Raw genomic sequence first — 21,698 nt, 5'->3', positions numbered from 1 at the left:
TTTTTTAGAAAAGGTTTATTTTCTGTTGGTTAATTCTCAGTGAGCAGCCATTAATCATTTCTCGTACCGTTTAACATTCTATATTTTGAGTTCTGTACATTGACATTTAGACATTTAACAATCCCAATCCATTGCTGGATTCTGCTGTAGTGTTGCCACTTAAACATTTAAACTAAACAACCAAATTAATTTGACCTTCATTTAAAGGAGCAGCCTGACCCACTGGCAGCTTCAAGACACTGAGTGTCTCTACATCTGGGTCACTTTCTGTACGTTCTCCACAATGGTATCGCGATGGAGAATAAATCAGATGCCGTTTGCACTGCCGTCCAGGATTCTGCCCAGCTCCTTTTTGCTGTTAGTATCATAACTTGGCTTTTTCAAACACTGATTGGTTACTGCCTCCATCACTTTGTGAAATGTAGGCAACATAGCTCCATTAAACTTTTATATTGGAGTTATTTTCACAAGAAAGAGAACTCCTGCACATTTATGGAAACTTACACAATCAACAGTCATTGTCCAGTTGTCCAATGTGACTTGAGTTGAAGACAGTCACTGAAGCTGGTCTCCAGAGCTAGGTGTCAAATTTGCATCTGTGCAAGGCCAGAGCTGCTGCATCAGTCTGAGACTGGGCCTGAGGCTCTGTGACTCACATGCAAAGTTCGACAACTCCCTCTGCATGTTGGTTGGGAGGTGCTGACTACATGGAAATTTCAAACAGCGGAAATATCCCGTGGAAACTAATCACAATATGTTTTGATATTAAATAGTTTCTCACAGCGTGACACATATCAGTGACAGAGATCAAAGTAAAGGCAGCAGTCAATGCCCAAATTACAGAATTTATAGAAACAAACCTAATTCTAAATGATGTGTGAGCCAGTTTAAAATATAATAATTAGAATTTTAAACATTTAAGCTGGAATTGGCCAGCAGACTTGCATCTTTTAGCTACACGCATCATGTAAGTAATAGTTTGCTGAGTTACAAAATGTCAGTGTCAAGGTGACAAGTTATTATCAAGGTGATAGATAGCCCTAAAGGGTCCAGATTATGCCCCTAATATAACTGAAACCAAAACCTGGCTCATAGAAATCCTGCTGCTCTTCTTCCTCTGCTGTGTTAACATGAGGGGAACAATTTCACTTTCCCACTGTAATGTTGCTGCATTACCATTACCAGTGGGTACTATGCAGGGGGCACAGGACTAGGCAGAGCAGGCCCTATGTGGGGGACAGTGCTGCTGGGCAGCAGCAGTGCTACTATACAGGGAGCACAAGGCAATGTTGATTGGTAGGAGACTGTGCTGCTGGTCACAGGGCAAAGCCCCAGGCAGGGAAACCTGCTGCCACCACTGGGAACAACATTATGTATGGAAGTGGCATTTCCTGGAGGTCAGGTCTAACACTAATGTGGCATCAGAAAAAGAAAGAAGAGTTTGTGATGATGCTCCATTAAAATTGTTGTGTGTGCCTGCACGCCTCAAAAATATTTTTTTTCTCTCCCTCCAGCCACCATTTGCAATTGCAAATAGCATGGAAACGTGATCCTTTCTGAGAATAGATTAAGAGCAGACTGTGTCCTGTAAGCTCTGTTATTCAGCATTGTCTTTAGTTGTCAGGTTTGCCAAGATTTCCAGTGGCTTGGCTCACAGATTCTGTCCACAAGACTCTGCAAATTCTGTTGTGCAGCTCAACCATTGGTTACTTTGTCAGGTGTATTCATTTCTGATTGGCTGCTGCTAAATCGTTATTGTGGAGAGTAAAATAAATCCTGTGGGTCAGCTGACTGGTTGCCATTGTATCATACAGTGAAAGGGGTTAGATTGAGTCTCACATCCAACTTGCTCATCATTTGTTGACCTGAGGTCCTCTTGTGACAGCGGATATTGTAGGCTCAGGGACTAATCATGCACGTGTTTGTCTCTGTGTCAGGTAAGTGTGTGGAGTGCACGTGTCGATGGTGCATGGTAAGTTACTCAACACCATCAGACCCTTTTGCAGCACAGACATTCACACAAATGTTGTGCATTCTGGCATCGTTGGTGAGTCTGCCATCTTGTGTTTATGGTAAGACCGGTCCAATGTACTGGTGTGGCGAAGACTAGGGAAGCAGCTGTCAAACCTGGTCTTATTCTCCATCATGGAACAGCAACACAGGATGCGGAGAAATGCTCTGCGCATGTCCCTGCTCCTCAGAGTGTAAATGATGGGGTTCATAGCCGAGTTGAGTGTAGATAGGGCCAGGAAGATTTCTGCTTTGTGCAGGATCTTCAAATTGCTTTCTGTGTAGGCAAAGTCCAGCAGTAACATGATGAAGGTGGGTGCCCAGCAAATAATAAACACACCGAGCACAATCGTGACTGTCTTTAGCAACGCCAGGGTCTGTGGAGCCGCAGTTTCACAGTGACTGGATCGTACAATCAGATAAATCCGCACATAAAGGATGACAATGGACAGAAGGATGATGCTGAGCAAGGTGATACAGAACAAAATGTAATTCTTGGAGAACAGAGGCAGCACAGTGGAACAACCATTTACATGGCAGAGGCAGTTCCACCCCATTACCGGCAGCCCACCCAGCAGCACAGAGGCAATCCAACAGCTTCCAATCAGTAAGCACATCCGAGTATTCTTGTCACCACTGTAGAGTTTGACTTTCACAATGGCTGCATGCCTTTCAATAGCGATGGCCAACAGACTGAGGACTGATGCAGCCAATGCAACAAACATGGTGCCCTCACGGATAAACCACTGCAGCGGTGTCAGCTTCATGGTCTGGCTTCCCGAAAACACAATGTTGAAGATGTAAGCAATGCCCGCAAACAGGTCCGAAAGTGCCAAGTTTCCAATGAAATAAAACATGGCTGAGTGGAACTTCTTATATCTGCAGATGGCCACCAACACCAAAAGGTTTTCAAGGATGATGAAAGAACACAAAATGATGAAGACAACAGAGGTGACACTCAGGCCTTGTGACTTATATTTCGGGTCTGCAAGTTTCCCAGTGTGATTATAATGGAAACTTATTAACTGCCTGTTGTAGTAATTATTAAAGGAGCCCTCAGACGCAGTGCATAGCGGTTCCCCCATTTCTACAGAATTCGCTGGTTGCAGTCGGCAGTCGATTCCTTCAAGGGCATAATGTCTCTTAACACCACGTTGGAGGCCCACAGGTTCGACAAGATTCAAGAAGGGCTACTGTCATCACCTATAGGAATCAACAAAGGAAAATGAGGTAGTTAGTCACTGTTATGAGAAACAAACATCACAATAAAAGGTCATATGTGGGGATGGGAAAGGCAGGAGGCCAAGAAAATGTTGACAGTTTTCTTTACTGCCCCTGGAACCCAAATCATCCTCAACGGGACTTGCTAAATGATCTGTTTGCAGCACAGAATTATTGGTTCAACTCATCGAAAGAACACATCTTGCTGGACATGCTATTATTAACTCAATAACTAGCAGGGAGTTACAGTGATAGAGACAAATCTAAATCTCTTCTTAGTCACAAGGTGACCTCATCTCAGGTCTCGGTCAACCTGACTCCCAAATTAACCCAACAAGCAGAGTTTCTGAGATAATAAAGTTGCACCAACTCCATCAGGCATATCCACTGAGGCTGCACTGGACAGGAGGAGAAGTGGTGCATATGGGCATGACCTAGTTTGGTGCTGCAGTGGGATGTAAACAGGGATGGGGTTGCACTGGGACATGAGCAAGATTGGTACCACAAAGCAGCAGGAGTGAGATTTTAGCTGCATCCAGGCATGAGCAGGATTGATGTGCAGTGGGGACATGATTGGATTGAAACTGCACTGGGACAGAAGTAAGATAAGAGCAGCATAGATACTGAGTTATGACCATTGCATGGGTTCAGTCTGAGAATCACAGTCACCGAGCTGAATAATATACAATGCTCTACCTCATATACCAAGACTGCATAGAGAACCAACTCTGCATATTTTAAAACTTTCAAATGGAGGCCTCCATCTATATTCCGCCTTGATTCCCATCCCTGGGATTTGTCCAGTCCAATAATCCTCACTCTGGTAAAACAACTCATTCATGGCCTGGTGCCAGTAACTGAAGGCAAACATGCTGTCCTAATATCAGAAAGGGATTAGGGGGTCAGAGTATTAGAAAGAGGATTTTACTTTTAAACATTTGATGGGGTAGGATAGAGTGGGGTGGGGGTCTGTGTGGAGGAGTACAGATTAATATGTAGCCTCTTCCAATCACAAAAAGTTTATTAATTCATCTGTTGAGTAATTCAAATTTTATATCTTCAGTTCAAAACGTGGATGGTAGTGTGATACAACCCATTCCCGCTAATACTCCTGATTTCTCCTGCAGACACTTCCTGCCCTCCTCCTCCCAATACTCCCTGCACTCCCTTCAATATTCCCCATACCCCCTCTCCCCAATCCTCCCAGCTATCCCTGCCCCGATACTCCCCATTACCCCCTCACCCGATACTCCCCACACTCCCATTACCCGATACTTCTGCAAACCTTCCCTCAATACTCCCTGCTCCCCTCCCATCTAAACTCCCCGCACTCCTCCCCTGATACTCCCCGCACTCCTCCTACTAATAATCCCCACATTCTTCCTACTGAGACCCCTCACTAGACCTTGTTATTAACAGGGTTTATCATTTATTCGTGCATTATTAATTCAATTCACTTCATTAATATTCAGTCTCCAACTCTATCCGTCCACTACGTAGAAACAAAACACTTGATATGAAAGTCAGAAAAGGTACGTAGCAACTCCAGCCTACCCATTGCTCCTCCTGACCTTCACCTTGGATACCAGGCACCAACATCTAAGGCATACTCTATGGTAAGCAGATGCAAGCACCCTTTGTCCACAGTTGCTGACGTCCAACATATGCCAGCTTCTGATTCATCATGGCAAGCTCCAAACCACTTATGGTTCTGCACTTTTAATGTTACACTTTGTAGTGCAATGGCAATTAGTGCAAGGGCATTTTACATGCAGGGACCCATCTCACGGATTGGACCAGGTTACATTGACCTTCCTCCTATAGGGCAGGCATTTCTCCAGATGGTACTGACCCTACTGGCAATCCTAGATCAAACCGACAAGGCCCAATGCCATGGCCCATCCCGAGAAGAGGCTGAGCCTCTACACCATGCCATCCAACCAGGACCTCCAGGTCCCTGCCTGCAAAGCAGGTGCCTATTTCCTCCCACCTGCCAGGTTTGGAGCAAATGCCACAAACTGCACAGGGCAGCTCTAGGCACAACAGCCTTTTAATAATGGCACTGCCACCAGCGGTACTGCTGATTCCCAGCAGTGGTGAGCATCTCCATGTATAGTGAGTGGTAGAATTCTGCCAGTATCAAATGAGAGGGGTACCATAGAGATGAACTAGGCAGTCAATAAGATAAGCCTGCAGTGACAGCACAAGAAAACTCACTTGACCTCATGGAGGGAAATCTCTATGAAACTCCATAAAAATGACAATTTTCCAAAATATGACAAAAATACAGCTCTCGGTATCTGGATGCATGTAGCACTCATAACAAAAGAAATAATTTACTAGTGTACATTGTAAAATAAATACTTTTGATAGCCATTATGGAGATATGGCTTCACGAAGACAAGGATTGAGTCTTCAATATTAAGGATATATGATATTCAGGATGAATAGGAAGCTCAGTAAAGATGAAGGGGTAACACTGTCAATTAAGAATAGCACTAATGCCATAAAGATGATTTTAGTTATGAGATCAAGATATAGATTCGGTTAGAGTGGAGATAAGAAATAGTTGAGGAAAGAAGTTATTCATGGGAGTAGCTTATATGCCCCCTAACAATAACCGCAGTATAGGACACAGTATACAAGAAGAAATATTGGGTACCTCTGATAAAGGGACAGCAATAATTATGAATAACTTTAATCTACATATCAACTGGAAAATCAGATTAGCAATACAAAAAAAAACTGTGAATGCTAGAAATCAGAAACAAAAACAGAAATTGCCAGAGAAACTCAAGAGCTCTGAAAAGGGTCACTGGACCTATATCCCACAGATGCTGCCAGACCTGCTCAGTTTCTCCAGCAATTTCACTTTTCTGTCTATTCAATCCCTCTTATACTAAATCCCATTAGCCTTCTTGATTAAATGATGTGGAGGTGCTGGTGTTGGACTGGGGTGTACAAAGTTAAAAATCACATAACACCAGGTTATAGTCCAACAGGTTTATTTGGAAGCACTAACTTTCGCACTGCTCCTTCATCAGGTAGCTGTGGGACAGGATCACAAGACACAGAATTTATAGCAAAAGATTACAGTGTCATGCAACTGAGATGATATATTGAACAAACCTAGATTGCTGTTAAGTCTTTCAAGTTTGAGAATGGGTTTTCAGTTCATTAATAAGTAAATCGCAGAACTTGTTTTAAGTCACATTGTCGAGATAACTTAAGGTTTTATAGAAATGGTGACATCTCAGCTCAGACAATAAATTAAAGGTGGGAGGTCATTGAAGTCATTTTGCGTATCCACAAGGATTCTGTTCCTGAGAACCCCCATGAGTGATGAAATTTACAAGTGTGGAACTGGATATGTGGGTTTTGCCCACAGATGTTGATTTTTATTGTATAAAAGCAAATACTTGATTTTTATTGTTACTTATTTCTTGATTGCAGATAAGCAAATTTGTGATTTTGTGGATACAGAGGACTTACTGTATGCATTGTACTCGTATAGTAACTTTTTGTGACTCATATACCAGAAACTTAAATCCCTCTGAATCTTGGAATTCAGAGATGGTTCTCTATTTAAATAAAACTTCACTTTGTTATTCTTCCTGTCAAAGTGGGCAACTTCACATCTTCCCACATTATATTCCACGTACCCAGTTTTTGTTCACATGCTCAACTATGTATAGTAGTGTCCAGTTTCCTTATGTCTTTTATCTTTGTGTCATCTGTGAATTTAGCTACCATGCCTTTGCTTCAGTGACCCTTCTTCATTTCTCTTCACAGATCCTGCCAGAGCTGCTGAGCTCCTCCAGCAATTTCCGCCATCGCTTCCAGTCTTCAGTATCCGCAGTTCTTTGTTTTATTTATAAAGGTAAGGACTATATGCTTTAGTTCTACAGAATATTGGTGAGTCCGTATCTCAAATCCAGTGTGCAGTTTTGGTCTTTAAGGAAGGATGTATGTGCACTGGAAGAGGTTCCCCATGATCGGATAAATTAGATTAGATTCCCTGCAGTGTGGAACTAGACCCTTCAGCCCAACCATTCCACACCAACCCTCTGAAGAGTAACCCACCCAGACCCATTTCCCTCTGTCTAATGCACTTAACACTTTAGGCAATTTAGCAAGACCAGTTTACCTGACCTGCACATCTTTGGGCTGTGGGAGGAAACAAGAACAGCCGGAGGAAACCCACCCAGACACTGGGAGAATGTGCAAACTCCACCCAGACAGTCAACCGAGGCTGGAATCAAACCTAGGTCCCTGGCGCTGTGAGGCAGCAGTGCTTACCACTGAGCCATTGTGCCACCATGGAAACCTGTAATTATCAGCTATACCCCTCTAGCCCAAACAACCGTCCCAATGATCGCTGGACTCCTCCCTGGACCACATACAGCTGCCACCTCTGTATCTGAAGCCACTCTGCACAAATATTGTACCATCAGCTGAAAGATAGCTAGCTATTCTCTCCCACCATTCACTGTAAGTTGTTCCCTCTAACCAGTGACTGAAAGACTGAACAATTAATATGTGAACCTCCCTGTGTCTTCAAAGAACTGAAAGGATCTAGAAACGAGGAAATTGGAGATCAGAAGGTGTTCTAAGAAGCAAAAGGGACATTCATTGAATCCAATGGCCTGGTGCTAGTGCATCATGTTTTCCTCTATTTTTTTCTCCACTGATAATATAGCAGTTTGTTGTCTGTATATGTGTGTGGGGGTTAGAGTTTCAGCTGGCAGAGTTATCTGTTGATAATTCAAAATTCTGTTTGCCTGTGTTTAGAGTTGATTTCTTTGCAATAATTAGTACTTTGTGATAATGAATATAGAAACCTGGTCGGTGTTTTCCATAAAACTGACTGAATCAGACAGGAAAATCAGGGACTATGAATAATTTGATTAAATCTTTAACTTTTTTGTTGTTTGAGTAATGGGGTTTGAGTACCAGCACACTTTCCCAAATGGATTGTAACATAAATTACCCATTTGTTCCTTTTAGTACCTTTTGTTAGAAACCAGAAGGTAATAATTACTGTTTTACTTGAACCATATCATTTTCTCCAATGACTTTTTAAAATTTGTAATAAATCCACAAAGTTCTTATCCTTAAAATACTTGTATGTTCCTTTGTATCATAAGCACATATGACTAGGAGCTGAGGTAGACTATTCAGATATTCGAACCAACCCAGCCATTTAATAATTTAAGAACTGTGCCTTTTTATTTTTGCATGTTTAAAAGCTGTGGCTGCAAGGAGAAAAAAGTGTTTCTAAAAACAGGGATTTGCCAGGATGGCTGCACAATTTCATAGCAAGAAATTCAATACCTATTGTGAACTTCATTTCTTGTAACTATGGGTTCCTGAAATCTTAATGGAATTGCAATAACTGTCTCTTCCAACTTGCAAGTCTCCCTCCATTCTGTGTCCCTGATTTTCTCCCTCCCATTGTCAATGACTCACTATCCCTGTATCTGTGACTGTCTCCTCCCCATGTCTCTATCTCTTATCCATTGCTTTTTCCCTCCGCGGTGTCTGTGATTCTCTCCTTCCTTCATCCTTTTCTTTCTTTCCCCCTCAATAGTGTCCATGATTCTCTTCCTTCCTGTATCCCAGACTCTGCCCTTGTATCCATGATTCTCTCCCCCTCTGTATCAGTGACTCTCTCCCTCCCTGTGTCTGTGACTGTAATTTTAAGTCTCTCTCAACATTGTATCTTTGATTCCCTGTGTGTCTTCGTAAGCAGTCTTTACATTGCCTTATTAAAGAGAAGGCTGTGGTATGACGTAAATTCTTCTACTTCTGGGTAAGGCCAGAGCATGTGTCATAGATAATAAACCGGTTACTCAGAAATCCAAAAGGAATTCAGGCAACAATTCTTTACCCAGAGAATGTTGAGAATGTGGAACTCGCTATGCAACGGAGTGGTCAGGATGAAGAGCACAAACACATTTAAGTAGTTGCAAAATAAACTCATGGGGAAGAAAGATCAGATACGTGTGATTTATGAATTTGGAGGAGATCCCTGTGGAAAATAAACATCAGCACGGTTGGTTTCTGTGCTGTTCATTCAATGCAAATAACTTTTAAGATACGATTTCTCTAGGGTGCTGTCCCCTCCACGCAATGAATAATTTCAGCTGGTTTGAAGTTACCCATTTGACCAATGTGGTGGCAGTAAGGTTAAACCTCTCCTGTGTGCTGTATAACACACATTTGTGCCATAGACTCAGTCTGCACAATGTGCTGACAGGTCATCTGAGAGTTGGTTAGTACCTGCAGCAGAGTGCCAGAGAACAAGAACAGAAATTGCTGGAGAAACTCAACAGGTCTGGCAGCATCAGTGGAGATAAAACCGGAGTTAATATTTCGAGTCAGAAGGGTCAGTGGACTCTAAACATTAACTCTGTTTCTCTCTCTACATATGCTGCCAGACCTGCTGAGTTTCTCCAACAATTTTTGCTTTAGCTTCAGATTTCCAGTTCTTTGTTTTATTGTAATCCAGTGAACAAGGCCTGGGTCTCACCCTCTTCCTCCTAGTGACATTTGAGGAGGAGTATGGTGGTGTAGGGGAAGAAAACAAAACAACCAAAGTAATGTCAGTGAACATTTATCTTAAGTTGGAGGACAGACAGATGATCTCACTGGAGTTTTTCAACATTTCCACTCTGATGATGAATGTTTATGCTTAAAAGCCATGCTGGGATTTCCCACTCTGCTGCTTGATCATCATATGTGAACACCAATGTACTGACGGGGCTGATACACGTGTTTTTGGGACCTTCAGCTACTACTGAGCAATCTCATCCTATCATCCAGTCAGAACCAGAAGTGACTAATTGACAGCCCCTCAGCCCTGCATGTAGTTTTGAATATTGCCTCAGTCATGTTTGCGCATACTGCAAAGACTGGACTGTAAAAGTATTTAATTGTCTGTAAGGTGCTTTGGAATGTCTGGTACTCTTGAGCAGATTATATCATTGAAAATCTATCCTTCTTCAAATGGTGTATCTGATGTGAAGTAGACTGGATTTTATCACAGTCAAATGCTTTATTAGATAGGAAGTGGGCTGACAACCCTCTTGCAATTTCTTTAAGAACTAATGACTTCTGCTTTCTGGCTGACAGAACGTATCTTGACAATATTCTACATTATAAGGTACATGGCAGTGTTGTAGCTGCACAAGAATAGCTTGGCTAGTGAAGTAGCTAATTCTGGAGCACAGATCTTCAATGCAACACTGACAGCTGTGATGCTTGGGAATCTGGGTAGTCACTGAGATAGATCATCCATTGGACACTTCTGGCCAAAGACGGTTACAAATGTTTCAGCCTTGTCTTATGCACAAATAGCATGTGCTCTTCCATTATTGAACGTGGGCACTTATGGACCTTGCTCAGTGTGCTGCATGTTTAACTGAACACTGCCATGTTGCATAATCCCAAAAGGACAGGAAACTTGGTGAGTTTGATTGGTTAGATTTTAGCAAAGCTTTTGATAAATGTACCCAGGAGATTGGATTTCAAGATTTGAAGTCATAACTTAAGTGGAATACATCTGATTTGGACCAACACCTGCTGAACAAGAGGAAGCAAAGGGTGTTTACAAGTGGAAAGAGAGTTGGACTGCTGGGATTCGGCGCTTGATGCATGAGAAGGAGCTGTTAAAATTGAAAATCTTTGTGCAGGAGAAGAAAAAGTGCAGGGATGACCTTATTGAATTATTCACAATGGTAAAGAGTATTGACTATATGAATATAATAATATAGACACTGTTTCTAGGAAAACTGAATAAGCTGGTGCTATTTTCCCTGAAGTGTCAGAGGCTGAGGGGTGACCTTATAGAGATTTATAAAGTCATGAGGGGCATGGATAGGGTAAATAGACAAAGTCTTTTCCCCAGGCTAGGGGAGTTCAAAGCTTGAGGTGACTTGAGGTCACATGTTTAAGGTGAGAGGGGAAAGATTGAAAAGGGACCTAAAGGGCAACCTTTTCATGCAGAGGGTGGTGCATATACGGAATGAGATGCCAGAGGAAGTGCTGGCGGCTGGTACAATTACAACAGGCATTTAAAAGGCATCTGGATGGGTATATGAATAGGAAGGGTTTAGAGGAATATGGGTCAAATGCTGGCCATTGGGACTAGATTAATTCAGGATATCTGGTCAACCTGGACGAGTTGGACCAAAGAGTCTGTTTCCATGCTGTACATCTCTATGCCTCTATGATTCTAAATACTTAGAAAAGAGTGAAATGATGTAACAACTTGCAGGATGTGACAATATGGAGTGAACAACAATGCAAATGCTGAGTGAGATCTGAATTAATGACTCAAGTTGGATAGATTTAAGTTCTGAAAGCAGGGTTAAGAAGTCAGTGGTAGACATGTTATTGGAGGGGATTCTGAGGAACTGGTTTTACATGCTTTTGGAAAGGCAAGGACTGATTAGGGATAGCCAGCATGGCTTTGTGCATGGAAATTGGGACTCACTAACTTGATTGAATTTTTTGAAGAAGTGACAAAGAAGATAGTTGAAGGCAGGATAATAGATATTGTCTACATGGACTTCATTAAGGCATTTGACAAGGTTCCACATGGTACACTGGTTAATAAGAGTAGATCTGCCCAAAATCCACAAACCTGACTGCCCCGGCCGACCCATTGTTTCAGTCTGCTCCTGCCCCACTGAACTCATCTCTGCAAACCTCGACACAGTCCTGTCCCCCTTAGTCCAAGAACTCCCCACCTACATTCGGGACACCACCCACGCCCTCCACCTCCTCCATGATTTTCACTTCCCCGGCCCCCAACGCCTTATCTTCACCATGGACATCCAGTCCCTATACACCTCCATCCCCCATTATGAAGGACTCAAAGCTCTCCGCTTCTTCCTTTCCCACCATACCAACCAGTACCCTTCCACTGACACCCTCCTTCGACTGACTGAACTGGTCCTCACTCTGAACAACTTCTCTTTCCAATCCTCCCACTTCATCCAAACCAAAGGAGTAGCCATGGACACCCGCATGGGCCCCAGCTATGCCTGCCTCTTCGTCGGATATGTGGAACAGTCCATCTTCCATGGCTACACTGGCACCACCCCCCACCTTTTCCTCCACTACATCGATGACTGTATCGGCGCTACCTCGTGCTCCCACGAGGAGGTTGAACGATTCATCCACTTTACTAACATCTTCCACCCCGGCCTCAAATTTACCTGGACCGTCTCAGACTCCTCCCTCCCCTTCCTAGACCTCTCCATTTCTATCTTGGGTGACCGACTCAACACGGACATTTACTATAAACCGACCGACTACCACAGCTACCTAGATTACACCTCCTCCCACCCTGCCCCCTGTAAAAACGCCATCCCATATTCCCAATTCCTTCGCCTCTGCCACATCTGCTCCCAGGAGGACCAATTCCAATGCCGAACAACCCAGATGACCTCCTTCTTCAAAGACTGCAATTTCCCCTCAAACGTGATTGACGATGCTCTCCACCACATCTCCTCCACTTCCCGCTCGTCCGCCCTTGAGCCCCGCCCCTCCAATCACCACCAGGACAGAACCCCACTTGCCTTCACCTACCACCCCACCAACCTCCAGATACATCATATCATCCTTCGTCATTTCCGCCACCTCCAAACAGACCCCACCACCAAGGATATATTTCCCTTCCCTTCCCTCCCCTATCAGCATTCCGGAAAGACCACTCCCTCCGTGACTCCCTTGTCAGGTCGACATCCCCCACCAACCCAACCTCCACTCCCGGCACCTTCCCCTGCAACCGCAAGAAATGCAAAACATGCGCCCACACCTCCCCCCTCACTTCCCTCCAAGGCCCCAAGGGATCCTTCCATATCCATCACAAATTCACCTGCATCTCCACACACATCATTCACTGCATCCGCTGCACCCGATGTGGCCTCCTCTACATTGGGGAGACAGGCTGCCTAATTGCGGAACGTTTCAAAGAACACCTCTGGGACACCGGCACCAACCAACCCAACCGCTCCGTGGCGGAACACTTTAACTGCCCCTCCCTCTCCACCAAGGACATGCAGGTCCTTGGCCTCCTCCATCGTCAGACCATGGCAATACGACGCCTGGAGGAAGAGCGCCTCGTCTTCCGCCTAGGAACCCTCCAACCACAAGGGATGAATGCAGATTTCTCCAGCTTCCTCATTTCCCCTCCCCCCACCTTATCTCAGTCCCAACCCTCAGACTCAGCACCGCCTTCTTGACCTGCAATCTTCTTCCTGACCTCTCCATCCCCACCCCCACTCCGGCCTATCACCCTCACCTTAACCTCCTTCCACCTATCGCATTCCCAACACCCCTCCCCCAAGTCCCTCCTCCCTACCTTTTAACTTAGCCTGCTTTGCACACCTTCCTCATTCCTGAAGAAGGGCTTATGCCCGAAACTTCGATTTTCCTGCTCCTTGGATGCTGCCTGACCTGCTGCGCTTTTCAAGCAACACATATTTCAGATTAGATTATATGCAATCCAGAGAGAACTAGCAAACGATACAAATTTGGCTTGAAGGTAGACAGAGACTGATGGTAGAGGGTTGATTTTCAGACTGGAGGCCTGTGACCAGCAGTGTACCACAGTGATCAGTGCTAGATCCACTGCTTTTCATTATTTATATACATTATTTGGTTATGAACATAGAAGTATGGTAAGTTTGCAGATGACACCAAAACTGGAGGCATAATGGACTGTCAAGAAATGTTCTCAAGCGTACAACGGGATCTTGATCAGATGGGCTAGAGGGCCAAGGAGTGGCAGATGGAGTTTAATTTAGATATATGTGAGGTGTTACATTTTGGTAAGGTAAATCAGAGCAGGACTTGTATAGTTGCGAGAATCCAGAGAAAGTATATTCCTGTCAGGGTGAAAGGAAAGGCTGGTAGGTATAGGGATTGCTGGAAAAGAAATTTAGTGTTTGGTTAAGAAAAAGAAGGAAGCATATGTAAAGTATAGACAGGATAGATCGAGTGAAGCCTTAGAAGAGTATAAAGGAAGTAGGAATATACTTAAGAGGGAAATCAGGAGGGCAAAAAGGGGACATGAGATAGCTTTGGCAAATAGAATTAAGGAGAATCCAAAGAGTTTTTACAAATACATTAAGGACAAAAGGGTAACTAGGGGGAGAATAGGGCCCCTCAAAGATCAGCAAAGCAGCCTTTGTGTGGAGCCGCAGAAAATGGGGGAGAAACTAAATGAGTATTTTGCATCAGTATTTACTGTGGAAAAAGATATGGAAGATATAGACTGTAGGGAAATAGATGGCGGCATCTTGCAAAATGTCCATATTACAGAGGAGGAAGTGCTGGATGTCTTGAAACGGGTAAAGGTGGATAAATCCCTAGGACCTAATCAGGTGTACCCGAGAAGACTGTGGGAAGCTAGAGAAGTGATTGCTGGGCCTCTTACTGAGATATTTGTATCATCGATAGTCACAGGTGAGGTACCAGAACACTGGAGGATTGCAAACATGGTGCCACTGTTTAAGAAGGGCGGTAAGGACAAATCAGGGAACTATAAACCAGTGAGCCTGACGTCGGTAGTGGGCAAGTTGTTGGAGGGAATCCTGAGGGACAGGATGTACATGTGTTTGGAAAGGTAAGGACTGATTAGGGATATTCAACATGGCTTTGTGTGTGGGAAATCATGTCTCACAAACTTGATTGAGTTTTTTGTGGAAGTAACAAAGAGGATTGATGAGGGCAGAGCGGTAGATGTGATCTATATGAACTTCAGTAAGGCGTTTGACAAGGTTCCCCATGGGAGACTGATTAGCAAGGTTAGATCTCACGGAATACAGAGAGAACTAGCCATTTGGATACAGAACTGGCTCAAAGGTAGAAGACAGAGGATGGTGGTAGAGGGATATTTTTCAGACTAGAGGTCTGTGATCAGTGGAGTGCCACAAGAATCGGTGCTGGGTCCTCTACTTTTTGTCATTTACATAAATGATTTGGATGCGAGCATTAGAGGTACAGTTAGTAAGTTTACAGATGACACCAAAATTGGAGGTGTAGTGGACAGCGAAGAGGGTTACCTCAGATTACAACAGGATCTTGACTAGATTGGCCAATGGGCTGAGAAGTGGCAGATGGAGTTTAATTCAGATAAATATGAGGTGCTGCATTTTGGGAAAGCAAATCTTAGCAGGACTTATACACTTAATAGTAAGGTCTTAGAAGAGCTTAGCAAAGCTAGCAGCATCTGTGAAGAGAAATCAGAGTTAATGTTTCAGGTCCAATGACTCTTCCTCAGAACTCCTCAGAGCTGAACAAAGAGACCTTGGAGTGCAGGTTCACAGCTCTTTGAAAGTGGAGTCACAGGTAGATAGGATAGCGAAGAAGGCGTTTGGTATGCTTTCCTTTTTTGGTCAGAATATTGAGTACAGGAGTTGGGAGGTCATGTTGCGGCTGTACAGGACATTGGTTAAGCCAATGGTTGGAATATTGCGTGCAATTCTGGTCTTCTTCCTATCAGAAAGATGTTGTGAAACTTGAAAGGGTTCAGAAAAGATTTACAAGGATGTTGCCAGGGTTGGAGGATTTGAGCTATAGGGAGAGGCTGAACAGGCTGGGGCTGTTTTTCCTGGAGCGTCGGAGGCTGAGGGGTGACCTTATAGAGGTTTACAAAATTATGAGGGGCATGGATAGGGTAAATAGACAAAGTCTTTTCCCTGGGGTCATGGAGTCCATAACTAGAGGGCATAGATTTAGGGTGAGAGTGGAAAGATATAAAAGAGACTTAAGGGGCAACATTTTCACGCAGAGGGTGGTACATGTATGGAATGAGCTGCCAGAGGAAGTGGTGGAGGCTGGTACAATTGCAACATTTAAGAGGCATTTGGATGGGTACATGAATAGGAAGGGTTTGGAGGGATATGGGCCTGGTGCTGGTAGGTGGGAGTAGATTGGGTTGGGATATCTGGTCGGCATGGACGGGTTGGACCGAAAGGTCTGTTTCCATGCTGTACATCTCTGTGACTCTAATGGTAAGGTCCTGGGGAGCATTGTCGAACAAACAGACCTAGAGGTGCAGATTCATAGTTTCCTGAAAATGGAGTCACAGGTAGACAGGGTGGTCAAGAAGGCATTTGGCTTGCTTGCCTTTATTGATCAGTGCATTGAGTATAGGAGGTGGGAGGTTATGTTGTGGCTGTACAGGACATTGATTAGATTAGATTACTTACTGTGTGGAAACAGGCCCTTCAGCCCAACAAGTCCACACCAACCCATCGAAGCGCACCCACCCAGACCCATATCCTTACATTTACCCCTGCACCTAACACTACGGGCAATTTAGCATGGCCAATTCACCTAACCTGCACATTTTAGGACTGTGAGAGGAAACTGAAGCACCCGAAGGAAATCCACGCAGACACGGGGATATTGTGCGAACTCCACACAGACAGTCACCTGAGGCGTGAATTGAACCCGGGTCTCTGGCGCTGTGAGGCAGCAGTGCTAACTACTGTGCTATCGTGCCGCCCATTGGTGAGGCAACTTTCAGAATACTGCATTCAATTCTGGTCTTCCTGCTGTAGGAAAGATGTGGTTAAACTTTTACAAGGATGTTGCCAGGATTGGTGGATTTGAGCTGTCGGAGATGCTGAATAGGCTGGGGCTATTTGCCCTGGAGCATTGGAGGCTGAGGCTGAATAGCCAAGGTCTTTTTCCCAAAGTAGGGTAATCCAAAACTAGAGGGCATAGATTTAAGGTGAGAGGGAAAATATTTAAAAGGGATCTGAGGGGCAACTTTTTCATACAGAAGATGGTGCATGTATGGAATGAGCTGCCGGAGGAGGTGATGGAAGTGAGTACAATGACAACATTGAAAAGGCATCTGGACAAGTACATGAAAAGGAAGGGTTTAGAGTGATAGGCACCAAATACTTGCAAATTGGACAAGATGAATTTAGGATATCTGGTCTGCGTGGACGAGTTGGACTGAAGGGTCTGATCATGCTGTACAACTCTAACACTCTATAAGTATCATGGAATATGATATTTCTAAGACATTGGAAGCAAATATGTGGAATGAAAAGATTTCTGGCACTCCTGTACACTCTTATGATTTGACTGAATTAAACTGCGATTAGTTAGACCGTGTAAAGGTCTGTGCTTCTGCTGCAATCCCTCACGGTTCTTCCTCATTACCCTTGGCCTTGGGGCCATCAGCTCATTCCCTCTGATGTAAAGTCCAGCAACAAATTTATGGGAGGTTCATAAGGAGTACTTCATATTCCCTGACAGCCAACACCAACCATAACCTTTTCATTAAAGTCACATAACTTGGCTGAACAAAGCACACACATACATCACTGAAAGGGAGTGCATCTCTTTCTTAGAATAGACTCAATTCAAAGCAGCAGAAAAATGTATTCAATTCAAAACTTCACTTCAGGTGAGAGAAATGAAGTTTCAGAGAGAGGTACAGCACAGGATTAAATACATCATCAAGCACCCTGTATACTGTTTCCCCATATTTTCACCTCCTGCAAGTTGTTAAATCATTTCACCCAATTCTATATTTGTCTGGGAAACTGTGACTCATTCATCAGGATGAGATTAGATGAAGAGTAAAGTTCCCTCCACACTATCATAGAATCCCTGCATTGTGGAAGCAGGCCATTTGGCCCATCGAGTCCACACCAACCCTCTGAAGAGCATCCCACTGAGACCCACCCTGATACCCTATCCCTGCTTTCCAATGGCTGTTCCACCTAGACTGCCCATCCCTGGACACTATGGCATTTGAGCCATGGCCAATTCACCTAACCTGCACATCTTTGGACTATGGGAGGAAACCCACACAGACACATCAAAGACACCCAGGACAGGTTCAGCATGGGGTTAGATACAGAGTAATGCTCTCTTTACACCATCCCTAAGAAACAGTCTCTGGACAGGTTCAGCTTGGGGTTAGGTACAAAATAATGCTCCCTACACCATCTCCATGAAAGACGCCCTGGACAGGTAGAGTACAGGGTTAGATATAGAGTGAAATTCCTCCAGTATTTCAAAATTGAATCTGAATTCTGGTCCAATTCAGGAAATAAAAACACAAATTTTTAGAAGAGCTCAGTAAAGCTAGCAGCATCTGTGAAGATAAATCAGAGTTAATGTTTCAGGTCCAATGACCCTTCCTCAGAACTCCTCAGAGTTGAGAAAGGGTCACTGGACCTGAAAGGTTAACTCTGATTTCTCTGCACAGATACTGCCAGACTTGCTGAGCTTTTCCAGCAATTTCTGTTTTGGTTTCTGATTTACAACATCCTCGGTTCTTTCAGTTCTAATTCAGATAAAGATGTTTGAAGGCAGAATAGCTTAGTTTCTATAAAGACAAGCTGTGCTACAATAAATCAAGATTTTCAGAAATAATCCCAATCCTAATCAAATAGATGAGAGCTTTATTAAACCATCTTACTGTTATGTTCACCAGCAGCCTCTTTTAACAGTAATTAATAGCTTTGTGCTTCTGAACTCAGCTGTGTTCCTCCTTTCACTGAGATTCTTTTTCTATCCAGATTGTTAACTTAGCTTTTCTCCTTCAGAGAAAGAAGCATCTTCATATATTTTCAGTTATTTATTACATACGGTCCAGCACAGAGACAGACTGTCTGGCCCAACAGCTCTATCCTGATGTTTATGCTCCACCCATACTTCCTTTCACTCTACATCATCTAATCCCATCAACACATCTTTCTTTTGTCTCACCCCCACATATTTCTCTTGCTTTACTACCCCAACTACTCACTGTGGTAGCAAGTTCCATACTCTGACAAGCCAAGGGCAAGGAATTCCCTATTGGATTTATCATTTACTACCTTATGTTTATGGGCCCAAATTTTCTGGAAATATTTTCTCCACATTTATCTTTCAGTAAAATACACTAATAAATTAGAGCATCTCTATTAGGTCAGCCTTCAGGCTTCTCTTTTCTAGAGAAGTGTGTCCAGTATATCCAATCTTTACTCACAGTTATAACCTCTCAATCCTGGAATTAACTGTATCAATGCTTTTGTAGCTTCTCCAGTGCAGTTTGGAGATTAGTGTGTGAGTGAGTGAGTAAGTATGTGTGTGTGTGTGCGAGACTGTGTGTGTCTGCGTTTTTGTGTGTGTGTGTGTGTGTGTGTGTGTGTATCTATGTGCGTGTATGCGTGGGTGTGTGGGTGTGTGTATGGGTGTATGCGTGTGTGTGTGTGTGGTGTGTGAAGTGAATACGTCTCTCAATTAGAAACAAGGATAGAAGAAAGAAATAAAATGGTTTGTGGCTTACAGCCCTATTATATAAAGCGAGAGAGAGAGAGAGAAGCGATTTCTCTAGAAAGACAGAAACATTCAGAAGGTCAGTGAACATGCAGGGACTTTCAAAGAGAGAAAAAGTCACTCAAAAAGAAACAGGCCTGTAACAACAATTCTGGAGTTCAGCAGGTTCCACAAAAATCAGAGCAAAACAAAATAAGCCCATAGTGCTTCAATCTCAGTAAGAGAATAGCTCCAAAAACAGAAAGCTGTGGCAGAGGAATTAAAGGAACCCATGTGAAGAAATATTGAGCTTTCTTAGCAGTTTGTTTAAGGATCTCAGAAAGAGATATTAACTAAAGAAATAGCATCAAGTGAATGTAGATGTTTGCTGAAAAGAACCAATTACCACCATGCTCACTGAACAAGGAACTTTAAAGTGGGAACAGGATGATCTTTCTCTAAAGTTGAATACCTGTAAGGTTGCTGTTGAGGGTAAACTTTAATCCTCGATATTTGCAATGAGGCTATTCAAAATAACTCTGGTATTGCACAAAATAACTTCTTTCCCTTTTGTATGTAACAAACTTTAATGTTCTTTTGTTAAAAAGACATTCAACAGCCTGTTGTGAATATGTTCAGTGAAGAACGTCCACTGTAATTAAATTGTAAAATAGAAAGCTTATGGTCTGTCAAGTCAGGTTTCATTATGGAGTCTGACCTGTCCAGTATTACTGTCAGTTGGGACGAGAACCATTTTGAAGTGTCAGCTACAAGTTTTCAATAACGTGATTCTGAGGTTTTCTTTTCCTATAACTATAACTATAACTTCCTATTTTTCATTAAAAATGAAATATTATCATAGAAGCCGTACAGTGTGGAACCAGCCTATTTGGCCTAACAAGTCTACACTGACCCTCTGAAGTGTAAGCCACCCTGACCCATTCCCCTACCATATTACTTTACATTTCCCCTGACTAATGTACCTAACCTACATATCCCTGATTAATATGGGCATTTTAGCATGACCAATTCACCTAACCTGCATATCTTTGGACTGTAGGAGGAAACCCACGCAGTCACAGGCAGAATGTGCAAACTCCACACAAATACAACATCAGGTTATAGTCCAACAGGTTTATTTAGAAACACTAGCTTTCAACACACCTCTTCTTCATCAGGTGAATCACCTGATGAAGAAAGTTAGTGCTTCCAAATAAACCTGTTGGACCTTAACCTGGTGTTGTGTGATTTTTAACTTTGTCCACCTCAGTCCAACACCAGGACCTTCAAATCCTCCACAGTCAGTCATCTGAGGCTTGAATTGAACCCAGGTCCCTGGCACTGTGAGATAGCAGTGCTAACCACTAAACCAACATGATGCAGTCTGTTTTCACGTTGGTATATATTCTGCCCAAAACTTTCAGAAAACAACTTTACTCATCACTGAAATTTCATTGGCTGCAGTTGACTGGCAATTCAGTGCTATTCAGACAATTGCTTCTTCAAAGAGGAATGTGTGGTCAGCTATGTACTCATCTCAGCACACTCCACTTCTGCAGAAAAGTTCATGAACACAATATTCCTGAATGTTACACAAGAACCTTTCCAACTTTCACATTATACACTCAATACCTTCCCTATACTGGATATTTTAAGTGTTCCAGGAATCCTCTTGCATTGCATGTCTGCCTAAACTGAACCGAAGATCTATCAGTTCCTTTCCTATCAATCTTCTTCTGTTAAGTCAGTGTAACTGCTTTTATTGGGAGCCTTTCCCACTGCCTCACACTGTCACTTTCTTTCAATCTGGTCAGTTCTGTTTCTCCTGGACTGATTAAATACTACATTCCATGATGTCACAGCTGGGATGGAGCTCAAATTAGCTTTTGGTCAAAACCTAGTGAAATGCTAAGAAATAACAGAGATTGGATTGGATTTATTGGCCAGTGGTTACTATACAAGAATGACAGCATGGTCATTGAACTCAGTGCATTTGCATTAGGTATTACAGGTAGCTAATGTAATGATCCCATGTTCAAGCCTACAATCCAGGGTCAACAACAGAACCAGCAAATTTTCAGGTGGTGATGGCAAAAGCTAGAACTTGAGGGAGAATGACTGCTTACAGGCAAAGGATTCATCATGCAGAGGATTTGTGTTTTCTTTAAGCAGATATGAAGATT

General features: G+C 43.2%; 1 protein-coding gene across 11 annotated transcripts in view; it reads right to left on the bottom strand.

Annotated features, from left to right (window-relative positions):
• Positions 1-1,109: 1,109 nt before the first annotated feature.
• Positions 1,110-21,698, bottom strand: part of s1pr2 (sphingosine-1-phosphate receptor 2) — a 91,221-nt gene continuing 70,632 nt past the window's right edge. For all 11 annotated transcript variants that reach the window (XM_072564456.1, XM_072564453.1, XM_072564455.1 and 8 more), the window contains one exon: positions 1,110-3,213. In XM_072564456.1, the coding sequence (XP_072420557.1) occupies positions 2,016-3,095 (1,080 nt within the window). In that variant the 5' untranslated portion in view covers positions 3,096-3,213 and the 3' untranslated portion in view covers positions 1,110-2,015. The remainder of the gene's footprint in view (positions 3,214-21,698) is intronic.

Source organism: Chiloscyllium punctatum, chromosome 46 (assembly GCF_047496795.1).
Source record: "Chiloscyllium punctatum isolate Juve2018m chromosome 46, sChiPun1.3, whole genome shotgun sequence".
NCBI classification, from domain to species: Eukaryota; Metazoa; Chordata; class Chondrichthyes; order Orectolobiformes; family Hemiscylliidae; genus Chiloscyllium; species Chiloscyllium punctatum.
This window is presented reverse-complemented; position numbering and strand designations above follow the sequence as displayed.